The sequence below is a fragment of the Ursus maritimus genome, unplaced genomic scaffold (assembly GCF_017311325.1).
Source record: "Ursus maritimus isolate PB19 unplaced genomic scaffold, ASM1731132v1 scaffold_2, whole genome shotgun sequence".
NCBI lineage: Eukaryota > Metazoa > Chordata > Mammalia > Carnivora > Ursidae > Ursus > Ursus maritimus.
In genome coordinates this window covers 18,274,797-18,288,543 of record NW_024424452.1, presented here as the reverse complement: position 1 = coordinate 18,288,543, position 13,747 = coordinate 18,274,797, and the positions used below count along the sequence as shown (strand labels likewise).

Here is a 13,747-nt window from a genome sequence, read left to right as displayed (position 1 = left end):
GGGGGGGGGGGGGGGGGGGGAGCAGGGGCCCGGGGGCTGAATACCTTGGTGTTGAGGACGTTGCTGGCGATCCGGCAGAGCACGAGCAGCCCGTCTTCCTGTATGGACCAGGTGACGCGCAGCCGGGTCATCCTCTGCAGGGCGCTCTGGTCTGCCTCGTCGTGGTAGCGCAGGCTCCGGCTTTTCTCTTGGGGGGACTCTTCTGAGAATATCAGGGGGAGAAGAGAGGGAGCCTCTAACAACCGGTTTGGAGCTGTCCCTCTGGAGACGGGAAGGGTCCCTGCTCAGCTAGTGAGATCTGACCACGGTATCGGTTCTCAGAATCACATTGCGTCGGGAGCCAGATAAACTAACCACAGAAGACTCGGGCCTGGATATATATAGACCTATATATACAAATTATATATATATATATATATGTTTTCTTTTTTTTCTTTTTTTCCTTTTACCCCTTTCATCTTTTTGGTCCAATGTCACAGTGACAGGCTAGGCAGCCTGAACGCGGCCTCCTGTTAGTATCTGCCCATCTCCAATTCTTCCCACTGTGTGCTCGGCACTTTGAAGGCATACGGAGCACGCTCAGGGCCCCCACCACTCTCCAGCGCAGTGACCTCAGAGATGTGTGCACTCTGGGGCACCGTGGGGACAGCAAGGCGCATCCTACAGGGCTGCCCTGAGGACTGAACCAGACTGGGTACAAGACACCCAGTGCGGTGCCAGTCGCCAACGTTATGGAGTATTTACTGCGTGCCCAGCACCGGTTTAAGCGTTTTATGTAGAACAACTCATATTTAAACTACTACTTTGCAGAGCGCCTGGATGGCACAGCCGGCTGTGCATCTGACTCTTGGTTTTGGCTCAGGTCACGATCTGGGGGTTGTGGGATCAAGCCCCTCATTGGGCTCCACGTTTAGCACGGACTCTGCTTGCGATTCCCTCCCTTTTCTCTCTCTCTGTCCCTCTCCCCCCCTCGAATGTGCTCTCTCACTTGCTCGCTCTCAAATGAATAACAGAATCTTTAAAAAAAAAAATACTCCTTTGCACCAACCCTATAAGGAGGTCGTTATAAACCCATTTTGTCGCTGAGGACTCTGAAACACAGTGAGGTACAGCAGTTTGCCCAAAGTCACATAGCCCAGTCAGTAGTAGACATAGGATCTGAACCAGGAGCTCTTACCCACTAGGTTTTTTCAACATCTCCTCCCCTCGGGGAGATACTCATGGCAGTTTCATGAGGTAAACACCATATGCTACTGCCAATTCCCAGAGACTGTTTGTTTAGGAAGTTTTTCCAAATTAAGGCAGAAGAAAAGTAGGGCGAGAACATTTGGGATTCCAAGGGACACCACCACCGTGTTTCGCCTTGTGATGAATTCAGGTTTTTGTGAGCCAAATTCATCTCACGCGTATCTGGATAGGCTGCGCTGAGGGGGGCCTTTCCAACGGACACAAGGCTACTTGTGATAAACACCAGCCAAAGAAACCACCGAAAACAAGTTCCTGTTTAAACATTCTGTTCTCGTCTGAAAGCGCTGTAGCTATCAGATCGTTGTTACAACACCCAGACCACTTAGAGGACGTAAAAGTGGTCGAAGAGACACACCTGTCTCCTCACCGTCCTCCACTACAAAGTCTTGCCCAGGTGAAGCGTCCAAAATGGCGGCGTAAGACACGCCTGAGGGGTCCTGAGATCGGGAGAGATTCTGCAGGCCTGACCGACTCCCACCTTTCCTCTAATTTACAAACACAGCATGACTTTGGACTTCAGCCTGATTCACTTAATGCAGATATTAAAAGCCAAACCAAAAGAATAATAGGATTTGGGCTGTGATGAGGACTTCTGCTAGACTTTTCAATTTTCTCAGTTGAGATGAAGTTAGAAAACTGAACCGAGGGGGGTTACTAAGGGCGAAGGCTCTGTACAACACGGAAACAGAGAGAGCACATCAGGAGCTCGCAGATCTCTGTCTGCCAGCTCAACGTGGGGAATAAATCTGCAGCCACGCAGAGTGGGCCCCACAGATGGTGGGAAAACAGAACCCCAAGTCTGAGGGCAGAGCCCACGCTGGCCGCAGAGACACGACTGCCCGTCTCCAGGCCGGAATGTAAAGGCCTAGCAGAGGCAAGCAATCATCATGAAACCTTTTTTCTTTCTCTTGATCTTCCTCCCGGGGTCTCTCTTCAGCCGTTTCCGCTTCTGGCTCCTTCCACCCCTCACTCTCCGGTTCCTGTCCAGCGTGGGCTCTCGGTCAATCTCGAACTGCTCTTCCCGGTCAGCGCAGAGCTCAGCTCCCACTCTGGCTTCGCCCCAGATATTCAACCTGCCACTGCCTAGAAATCAGCACAGGATGTGACATCTCAGGATGAGACCCGTGAAAGCCAGAAGCCAAACGGAACGTACCGTAGTTGTGTGGCCTCAGCTCGCCCCACGTCCGTGTCTGGAGGGAACTCCCCGCACACGTACCTCCGGCACCGAGTGGCAACGGGCGCTTGGACAGAAACGTCTGCAGCCTCACCGTAAGCCCATTTTCGGAAGCAGTGTTCTCCTAAAAGGCAAGTGCATCACTGGAATCAAGCAGGGGCTTCCCTGAATCCCCAGGGGCCCAGAGCATCAAATGTACAGAGGTGTTCAGGTCTCTGTGAGAGGCCGGGGGCAGCCGGGCTGCTCTAGGGGCTGGGCTGCTTCTCTGCACTCCCTCATGTCCGATCTCTGTCTCATGGACTTTCTGTTCCTTCTTTGAGAAGGAATAGCTAGCTGTCCACGTCACAGAATCGGTTAAATTGCACTGAAAAAACACAGGCCAGGCCAGGCCAGACCGACATACCTACCATACATATGGGAATCAATACTTGGGCCTCTGGTCAACTCTGGTCTTACCAGTTCGGAACCAGCGAGCCGAGCAGGGCGAGGGCGAGGGGCATGGCTACGTAGCTCTGGCAGCTCCCGGGGTGGGGGGTGCCCGCCCCCCAGAAGCCCACCTTCTTGGCCTTGCTGATGATGTAGCTGGTCCAGATCCAGTTGCGCTTTAGGTGCCCGTAGAAACTGGAATCGAGCCCAGCGGCTCCCAGCCCATCTCCGGGGATTGAGCCTTCATCCACAACCTCACGGCTCCCCCTGAGAGGCGGGAAGTAAACAGAAAGAGAGCCCCTCTTGGGAACTGAAAAGAGAGCCTGTGACATGGGCGAGGGTATTTTTTTCTAACTAACTTTTACCTTTTTTGGTAATACTCAAGAGAAACAAAGCACCTGTCCAACCCCCAAGTATTGATGTAAAATTTCCAATTTTTAAATTTTGCTTTTTTTTTTTTTTTTGAACAATATGGCCCATGGCCATCGATTGGTGCCTCTGCGCCACAGCCTGGAGCACTCCTGGCCTGACACGTGAGGCCGGGCACGGAGGGGCTGGAGCCCTAACCCTAACCGTGGCCCTGCACTTGGGGACGCGGTGTGGGGGCAGGCACGCACGTGGTATACTCCATCATGGCACACTTGCGCTCCAGGTTGTGCTTGTCGATGGCGCTCTCCTGCTCCTTCCGCAGACTGCCCTCCTCATCAACGCCCTGATCCTGGGCGTTGCTCTTCCTGACACGTGGGTAGCGCACCACACCTAGGAAACGAAACACAAGCCTCCCTGACGATGGTGCGCTGCTGCGGCTTTGGTCGGCTATAACTCGCGGCCGCGGGGCAAGAGCAAGTCCCTTCCTGTGACTCCGCTCCCCGACCAGGGGATGGGCTCTGAAACCAGTGGAACCTCTTGGCACAAATGCATTATCATCGATGTCAGAGGGTTCGATACCAGTGGGTGAACCCGAGTGAAGGATTTGTACTCTGGCTGACCTCCGCTCAGCAGGGAAGGTAAGTCGGCAACAGAACCCAACAGGGGTGGGGGATCAGGAGCAGAGGAGCCCTGAGGCTTCCTTCCTCGCGGGAAGCCTGTGGAGCTCCCGGGTGCCAGCACAGAGGGAGCAGTAAGCAAAAATGACGCACTTGGCAGTGGCTGTGGGGTCAGGATCAGCAGGGATCTGGACAGATAGAGCTCAGTGCGGTGTCAGTTTCCCTGGGCCCAGTGGGGGCCGGGAGGCAGCCAGATGTCTCCTGTGTGCCCGAGACGTGCATTAACATAGCTCAGAAATCACGTGCTGTTAATCCACAATAAAGAAGACCGCGGTTCTTGCAGGAAAATACAAACTACTACACTAAATTGTTGCTTGAGTCAGGCAAAGGAAGGTTATGGTGATTTGCAGGGTACCAACGACAGTCTTCTAACACACTTGACGGCAGACCTGGGTCTGGGTCGGGGCGAAGGGCCAGTGGCAAGAGCCCATGCCCTGCGCCTCTCAGCCAGTGTTTACATGACATTGTGTTCAAGCTTGGCTTCACCCACAAGGTGGTGGTGCTGGTATTGCCAGCTTAGAAACGGAGAGGCAAACCTCAGAGAGGGCTTCAGGGGGGCCCAAGGTCATGCACTTGAATGGCCGGTTGAACCTAGGGGGACTTAAGGCCGTGCTTCTCCCACGTACCACCCAGCTGTGTGTTCGAAACGCAGACGTAGGTCGTCCCCACATCTGCTGAATCCAAAGCTCTGGACGGGGCCCAGGAATCTGCATTTCAGCTGGCTCCCCAGGAGCTTCCAGTGCACACCCCTGCTCAGTGAGCCCCTGCTCTAAAGGACGCTCACATCCTACTGTATGCTGCATTTCCGTCAGTCCTCGGGGCAGAACCTCCTCGAATGTTTGTTGAACGAAGGGACAATCGATGCCTGATTAATGGACTCTAAGCCTCCCCCATTTCTGCTCATGAACACTAAAAAGGATAGAAATTCACCAATTGTCAAGACTCAACAACTCTGGTGCAAATAACATACTGGTTCACAAATTTTTATCTGGGTATAAAATGCAGAGGAATTAGGGTACTCTAAAAACCTGAAATGGTAAAAGCCTAGCTCACTGAATGCCAGAGACTCCATGAAGCACACAGTTCTAAAATCTGTCTGGACCCATTACATTAAAGGCTCTAAATACAGGGGCTCATTACCCTGCCGGCACTAAACAATTCTACAAAATAAATGTGGGACTCCTGCTTTGCAAAAAGCAGAGTGCAGTATTGATCTTCTGGCTCTGTGACAGGAGCAAGGGAAGAGGGCTCCTCTCCCAGGTGCAGACCGGACGTGACATCCCTTCCTCCTCACAGAAGTGGCAAGAAGACACCGGATGGAATCTGGCTTAGAGGACAGAGCGCTGATCTATGGCCTCCACATACCCTCCATCTAGTCAATCAACATTTATGTGATGTCGACTGTGTACCAGGCACTCTGAGACACCAGGGGATGGAAGCCAAATTTCCTGGGCCCAAGGAATCCCCAGAAGGAAATCAGAAGACAGCATAAAGGTCCTGGAAAGGCTTTCTCGAAGAGGCAATGCTTGACGCAGGCGTGGCCACTGCCAGGTGGACACAGGGCAGGGGACATTCCAGGAACAGGAAGAAGATGCAAGCGAAGGTCTTACCCCAAAGCCAACTCAACCGCCCCACTGGCCAAATCTGCTTAGTTCTTCCTCCAAAATATCTCCCCCGCCGAAGATCAAACAAAACAGAACCAAAGAACAAAGAAACCACCAACCCCCCCCAAAATCAAAAACCAAAACCCCCAAAACAAGCTGCCCCCTTCTTCACGGTCACCAGAGGACAGCTCTCTCTTGGATAAGAGTCAGAGCCCTGCTTCTGCTCTTGGCCCCTCAGTCCATTCTCCACCCAGCAGGCAGGGCGAACTTCTCCCCACTCTTAGGAGAAAGCCTGTACCAAGTCCTGCAAGGCCCCCAGCGTCTGACTCTCCCCCCACTGCTTCTCCAATGGCAGCTGCCACTCTCCCCCCAACACACCAGCCTCTTCTGTTTCTCCAACAACACACTTGCTGTGCCCGTGCCCATGGGGCTCTTCCCCAGCTCTGGGCTTGGCTGGCTCGGCCGCAGCCTCTAGAGCTCCACTCAAACACCCCCCCTTCAGAAAGGCTGCTCCTGACCATCCCAGCAGAACGCCTTCCACGCACGCCCCTGTATACTTCCTCCACAGCACGGGCCTCACTCCGGATCTGGAGCGAAGGCAGGGACAGGTGTGTCCTTGCTCACGGGCAGACCCAGGAGATGACAAACACAAGGCGTTCGACAAACACCTACCGAATGTGCGAGTGAATACAGACCAAGCAGGGTGGCCTGGGTGAAATGGGTGTAGGGGTCTGGGAGCCCCCCATTCAAAGCCCACCGCCCTCCTTTCTAAGGGAGCCCCAAGGACAGACACTCCAGGTCTCTGGCGAGCAGTCTGAAAACAGCAGCCATGTCTACCGTCTTCTTGCCCGAAACCCCCATGATCGCACAGAAGGAGGGGGAGCGGAGGGATCCCGCCCAGACAGACGGTACCTAAAGGGGTGTTGAGACAGACGCACTGCAGATCAAACCAGTAGTTTTCCACATCCTGCATGGAGTTCAGGACGTACAGACGCCTTTCGAAGGACCGGCTGCTGCGGGCCAGGTTGTAATGTGGGTCACAGATGGTGGTGTCAACGATGACTGCGTTCTTCTTCAAGAAAATGAAGACCTAGAGACACGCGGACAGGGCGAAGAAAGAACCTCAGAACCACCGTCAGGTCAGCTGTCTGGAAACTGCTCAGCTATCAGGACCCCATTCGTTCGGGCATAAGAGACGCTACCTGGTCTTTGTCCTGAAACTTCTCCGTGGGGCCGAACTGCAGCAGACCCATGTGGCACAGCCTCTGGAGGTTCTCCACCACAGAAAAAATGTAACGCCTGGAAAACAGAGGGGAGGGGCGGGTTCTAGTCACCGCACACTCAGCTGTGGTCAGGGGGTCTGCGTCTGGGCTGAGGATGTGACTCGCTCGTGGCTCCCCCTTCTACTTCGTGGGACCTGGAGGACTGGCCTTGGGCCTGCCCTGTGTGGAGCCCCAGATCCTGCCCCTTAATCACACCCAGCCAGGGCAATGGAGCACTGATCCTACAACGGGCCTTGATTTAGGAAGTATAAGCAGCAAAAGGGAAAAACCACCCCAATACTTGCAGTCTTCATCAGCAGCCTTTACTTGTAAAAGAACCTTGAAATTCAGTAATAAAATTTATCAGCCTACACCTCATTTGCCCGTGCTTTATCCACAAGGCTCACAGGGCCACCGAATTAACGAGAACCCCGTGTCTTCGCGACCTGGCAGGCAGAACTCTTTCTTCTTCCTGGTGAGTGACCATTCAGAGCCCTCACTTCAGGGAGCCTGCCGGGACCCTTGGCCAGTCCATGTCCGTTCTAGGAACCTCACCTCTTGTACAGCAGCTGCTGCCGGACGGGCCTGGGCAGAAAGCGGATCAGCGTGTGTTTCTTCAGAGGGTCGTTCAGAAACTCCTCAAGGTCGTCTACCTAAGAGGTCATTTTCAGGATCAGCTCACCCTCAGGGCCAGGGTCAATTGCAAGAATCATGAAACACACGCACCACTCCTTTCTGGGCAGCAGTCTCTCTGAACCCATTTTCTCCTTTTTTTGTATCTACCAAATTTCTAAAAACATACTTCATTCTTACAACATAATTGTCTTTCAATCTAGCTGATTGATCTAACTATAAGAACAAGTCTTTGAAGTATTTCCCTTGACCCACTAGGCAATCATCCATCTATCCAGTCATTTATCTATCTACCTCTATCCACCCATCCTGTCTTCCTCCCTCCCTATCTACCCATCCAATCATCCATCTTTCCTTCCATCCACCCACCCATCCATCTCTCTCTCCATCATCTCCAGCATTTCCAACTCTTCCTTCCTTCCTTCTTTCTTTCCACCCACCCATCCACCCAACCATCTACCCTTCCTTCCTTTCCTTCCTTCCTTCCTTCCTTCCTTCCTTCCTTCCTTCCTTCCTTCCCCTCACTCCTTTCCCATCCATCCATCCATCCATCCATCCATCCCATCTATCTGTCCTTCCATCTTTCCCTCCCTCCCTCCATCCATACATCCATACAACTGCAAGTCTGGAAGTACTTTCCCTTAACTGGGTGAATGTAGGTTCTCTGGCCTAGAGCTGAGGGATGAGCCCCCACAACAGCCCCGGGAGTCATCTGTACCTTGTAGCTGACTTGTACAATCTGAACAAAGATGGAGAGGGGCAGGCAGAGGAGAATGTCACTGACGAGAGCCCAGCCAAAGCCAAAGTCCTTGTGGACTGGGATGGGAGGGACGTAGCGTTTCCATGAGGCTTCATCCACATACACTAGAAGAGAATCAGAGTCGGTGTTGCAGGCAGGGTCCCAGTCACGATGGTGACGTGACATCATCCCAGCAGGTCCTGATTCCCCCTCACCACAAACTTGGGCAAAACCCTACTTGTCAGGCAAGAGGCCCACGGGTTCAGGAAGTCAGGATTATGACTCTATTTTGATCAGGGCACCGTGGGGATTCAGCCAGTTTAGATGATAAGGAGGAAGCACCATGACTCCCTCTGGATGCTACTTGGTGTGCCCGCCTTGGGAGCTCCTCACCTTTCTCCGTGGGGAGCTCCACTTCGGTCTCCAGGAATATTCCATCTTGGTTGTCCTTGGCTGGGGCATTAGAGGAGGCCTCCAGGCCACTTCTGGAGGAGGGCGGGACTCCCATCCTGCTTGGGTCCTGCCTTAACACTCTTCTTGTAGTGCCGAGGCTCGGCCTGTCCGCCAGGTAGCTGGTGGGGTGCCCGTAGATTAGGTACCACAGAAACATGTGTATTGCCCGCAGACGAGGCATTTTGGGCAGAAACCCCAGAGAGCGGCCAAGTCCTGGAACTGAGGCAAGAGAGCGGGGAGGGCAATGCTTGAGAACTCCCAGATTCACTTCAGATCAATTCGCTCAAAAACCACTGAGTGCCACTATGTCCACATGCCAGGGAGACAGCAAATGTCTTTACTCTCATGGAACTTACTTTTCAGGGAAAGAGCACAAATAACAAGATACTTAGAATCATGTATCAGAAAACAAAGTGAGGAAGGGGAGGAGGGCTGTAATTCCACAAGTGAAGACCTCAAGGTGGCGGGGGTACACAGGCACCTGGGGACATGCACCCCGGGACAAAGGCGAGGTGCCAGAGATGCACGTGCGCCCGGCATGTTTGGTGGAGGGCCAGGAGACCGCAGTGATGGGGTGCAGCAAGGGAGGAGGGTGAAGCAGGTAAGCCAGAGTGTGACGGAGAAGGGCCCCCTGTGCAAAATATCCCCGAATCTAGGTTCTTTGAAAGCATCCTGCTTCTTTGTTGACACAAAGTTAACCTTTGCTTTCCCCAGGGAGAGAAGACAGGTGAGGGAGCAGGGAGCCACAGGAGCAGGGGAGCGAGGGCGCGTGGCCAGGAGCCCCTCCCCCACCACCACGCCCACTGGAGGAACACCTCATTGTCTTCTGACTGCGCAAGCTCAGGCGCCTCTCAGCTGCACCTGCTCCTGCCTGGGGCCCTCCCTCAGGCTGCACTTCCTAAGCAGGAAGAGTGAAGGCAGGCCACGTTGCTGTGACTGGGGGTGCAGAGAGGGAGGTCACACAAACGGCCTTTTCTGTGCCCTGCCCAGTCACCTCTGTCCTCCCCCGCTACTGTGCATGCTTATGACCAGGAGAGGAGTGAAGCCCGTTGGCCATTGGCACTTGCCCCGCATGCGTTCATGTTGGAGAGGCCTGGTGGGGGCTCAGGGCGGAGGCAATCCCGTCAGAGAACAGACTGGGAAAATCATACGAACGTTCAAACTCCACAGTGACTATAAGTACCAGAAGGGTTATGAGATCAGGAGAGACACAGGTTTTCGGTGGCTTAGAGAATGTTCCAGCCCGAGCATACGGAGAAGAAATTCATCTCTGTGACTATGTTAGGATCTAGCATGGTTTCCTCTGAGCCTTCTGACAGCCTTTCGAGGTATGCTGGGCAAGAACCACGCCCACTGTGCAGATGGGGGAACTGAGGCTCACAGAGGTCACGGGACCAGCCCCACATGACCCAGCCAGCGATTCAGACCTGCTTCTTCGGACTACAGCCCAGAGCTAGAACGCAGAATGGCAAGTGACTCAGCCATCACCATGCAGACAACCAATGACGCAATCCAGACACTGACGGGGAACTGCTTTTTTACCTACAACAGGGTTGTAATTTTTCAGCTGGGTGATGCCCATTTTCTCATCGGTTTTCTTCACCCGTCCGCTTTCTGGTTTCGAGGAAGCATTCAGCTGAGAGTCTCCTGATCCGCTTGGACCCTCTTTTCCTTGACTTTCTTCTTCAACTTCTTGAGGCACTGGAGGCTGGGGCACTTTAACCCTGCAGTTCAAATGCAACAGCATGTTGGCAGAACAAGAACTGGGAGGAAGGACAGGGTCTGCCCTCAGGAATCACATGAAGCCACTTGGCCCTGGAGTTACAACCTCACCTGCTTGTCGGAACCAAGCAGATGATGTGAATGAATAGTGTGTCAGGTCACTAGACATTTGGGGGTGACAGGGGCTGTGGTGACCTGCAGAGGGCACCCCATCTACAGGGCAGCTGCTGTAAGAAAGGCAGCCCAATGTGCTGGGTCCTATGACACTTTCTGAAATGCCAGAGATCTGGGGCACCTGGGAGGCCAAGTGTCCAACTCGTGACTTCGGCTCAGGTCATGATCTCAGAGTCGTGAGATGGAGCCCCACGTCAGGCCCCATGCTCAGTGGACAGTCTGCTGGAGATTCTCGCTCTCCTTCTCCCTCTACCCCCTACACCTGCTCACTCTCTCTCTAAAAATAAATAAATAAATCTTAAAAAAAAAAAAAAAAAAAGAAGTACCAGAGATCAGGAATGGATGTGAAATCCATCAGCAACTGGTTCGAAGTACATAAGCCAAGGTCTGCAATCCACATGGAGCCCTGTGCCCGCCCACTGGTCACCTCCAGTTTAAACCCAGCTAAGAATTTTCTCCCACCCGAGTGTTCTCAGTCCATGAGATGGATGCTACGAACAAAATTAGAGAAAGCCTCAGAAAGGCAACTAGACTCATTTTGAGCCATTAGGAGACTGAGTGAGCTTCACACTTCACAGGGCCCATGATTCGGGGCGCTCTGTCGACACCACTGGGCAGAGTAGCATGAAGAACGTCAGGACTTTTTTTTCCCCTTAAAAGTCCAGAATTTGGGGGGTCTGGGTGGCTCAGTCAGTGAAGCGTCTGCCTTTGGCTCAGGTCATGATCCCGGCGTCCTAGGATCGAGTCCTGAATCAAGCTCCCTGCTCAGTTGGGAGCCTGCTTCTCCCTCTCCCTCTACTGCTCCCCCAGCTTGTGCTTGGTCTCTCTCTCAAATAAATAAAATCTTAAAGAAAAAAAAAAAAAAATCCAGAAATTGCTCCCAAAGCAGTGAATGCACCGATCTCGCGTGAGTACAGATAAAGGGTGCGCGTGCAAACTGCTGCGGGCGGGGACACACGGAGCCAGGCGGCTTCCCCGTGGGGCGCCACCACTTGCCTGTTTGCTGTGCTGGAATTGGAGATCCGGAAGCGGACCTGTTCGATGGCGCTTCTCACCAGCGGGTCATTCTGGTCCATGGACGGGTGCACGACCAGATCCACCTGCGGAGCGAGAGGCCGGAGTGTCCCAGAGGGGCAGGGGAGGGGCTGAGGGAGACCTAGTTCTACATCTGGCTTCCTGAACGGTGGGTGCCACGCTGCCCACTCCTGTCTTCATTAACATTTCCAAGAGATATCTGAGACCGAAGCGAAAGGTGTTGCTCAACGATTTGCCATTACAATTTCTGGCATCAAAATCCCTGGAGTGAGTGAGCCAGAAAGCTCTGCCGTTGGAAACGAGCTGCTCGGCTCAGGTGAGGAACGTGTGCCCTGGAAACAGAGTGGCGTGCCCTGCGGGCCCCTGGCTAGGCTGTCCCGGCCCTTGGCCTCCGCCGCCACCCGGTGGCCCGCTCCTGACGCCCCACTGTAGCTATCGGAGAGTTCCCACAGTTGCTCGTGAGTCCTGAGGGCTTCCATCTGGAAAAGGTAAGCAGCTTTGATCAAGTTCCCCTGCTGACAGTGCCATTGTGGGGCTCCTGCCAGGCGCACGTCTAAGCCAACTGGCAGAGGGTTCCGAGCTGCTTGTTACTCTACCTCTTCCAAGGTCCTGAAGCCGAACAGTTAGGGTGGCCACCATGTTGTGCGCGTTATCTGGGGTGACAAAGGGAAACCGCTTGGTGGAGGTGAGCAGAGGGGTGCGAGGGTGGTGGCTAGGCCATAGATGGCAGGCCTCACAGTGACGGCCCCTGGAGAGCCAGGCTTGTCTTCTGTCTCTGCCACTGCCAGGACAGAGCGAGGTAAGGTTTTCTAAACGGGTGACTCTGGCCAGCAGGCCTCATGCCGAGAATGGCCCAAGGGGCGAGGCGGATCACTGGGAATGGGCAGTACTGCCCGGATGGGGACCAGCTTCTCATCTGTGAAATGGGGACCCTTCCCTGATGCCCTGCCAACTTTCTAGGGATTTTGTGAGGCTCCAATGAGATGCGGTTAGGCAACATCTTGGAGTACTTGAAAGCATTGCCATTTCCCCACTGTTCACAGCTGAATGGCCACTGCCCAAAGGCCCAGTGGGCAGGGCAGGACACAGAAGCAAAGGCCAAAGCAGATGCTGCCCCCCGGCAGCTCCAGTCAACATACCTTCAGGGGATCAGCACGCGCTCTGCGCACCGGACCCGGCGCCGGTGAGCTCCTTAAGCTCATTCTGGAGGCCGATCACAGTAGTGCCGCCCTCCCCAGCTGGACACACGGGCTCCTGGGACAGCAGTGTCAGTGGTGCCGTGTGGCAGGAGGCCCGGTACTGGCGCCTTCACGTTTGAGGACGTGGAATCCTTGGTGCTTATGCGTGGCCGTCTGTCCCCCTCCCCCCGCCCCCGCTGCCCGCCCCATACCGCTTGGTGGACACTAGGCCAAACAGGAGCTGGACACACAGCGGATCCCTGGGCTACTCCTAGACTGGGGGAGAGTTTCTTCCGCTCATCCCTGTTCTGAGAAGGCTGCCCGCCCCCCGAAGAAATAGCTGCTCTGTGAAGATGAACAGGAATCCAAGGGGCTCTGCCGAGGAATGGGGGCTTTTGTCCTTCGATGAGAGAGGTCAGCACAAGGACCCCCTGCCTGCTCCAGAGGAGGAGGGGCAGGCTGGTGGTGGGGTAGGGGGGAGACAGGAGAAGGGCAAGGTCAAGGGGACTCAACAGCAGATAGAAAAACTGATGAGAACTGCCAAGCTAGAAGGGCAGAAACGGTGGAAGTCATTTCTCATGCTGCTCCGTGTTTTTCAAACTTCAACTGTCTCCAAATAAGATAAAGTAAAAAAGCAGAAATGACCTTGCCAGCTTATTAAGGAATAAACCACATCAAAGCACAGCTTTCTTAAGGCAGAGATCGACAACGCAGACGGAAAAGAAGGGTCAGACAATTACTAGTGCCTGTCCCTGCAGCCCCTTCCCGCTGGTCCCCGGGCCCGGTGGGGCTGTCTCCAGTGACTCTGACCCTGAAAACTGCAGGCCTCAGAGCACGCGCAGAGCTGCTGAGCTCCAGCTGCTAAGGGAACGGCCCCCACCCTTACATTTTACAGAAACAGATAAACTGAAGACCGAAGAGCCACGTGCACCCTCATATAATGCCCAAAGCTTGCGTGCTGAGTCACCACCATCACTTCCTCGGGGACATTTCCTCGCATCTCCGTGGAAACTGATCTTGGTGCCCTAGCCTACACCTTCCACCTGCTGAACG

The 13,747-nt window shown here is 54.1% G+C and overlaps 1 protein-coding gene across 1 annotated transcript in view; it reads right to left on the bottom strand.

The window, feature by feature from the left end:
* GTF3C1 (general transcription factor IIIC subunit 1) overlaps positions 1 to 13,747 on the bottom strand; it is a 74,321-nt gene that overhangs the window by 21,953 nt on the left and 38,621 nt on the right. Inside the window, 12 exon segments of the mRNA XM_040635175.1 lie at positions 45 to 202; positions 2,143 to 2,331; positions 2,465 to 2,546; positions 2,980 to 3,115; positions 3,466 to 3,607; positions 6,411 to 6,588; positions 6,701 to 6,797; positions 7,316 to 7,413; positions 8,112 to 8,257; positions 8,526 to 8,804; positions 10,128 to 10,309; positions 11,478 to 11,581. Of these exon segments, the coding sequence (XP_040491109.1) occupies positions 45 to 202; positions 2,143 to 2,331; positions 2,465 to 2,546; positions 2,980 to 3,115; positions 3,466 to 3,607; positions 6,411 to 6,588; positions 6,701 to 6,797; positions 7,316 to 7,413; positions 8,112 to 8,257; positions 8,526 to 8,804; positions 10,128 to 10,309; positions 11,478 to 11,581 (1,791 nt within the window).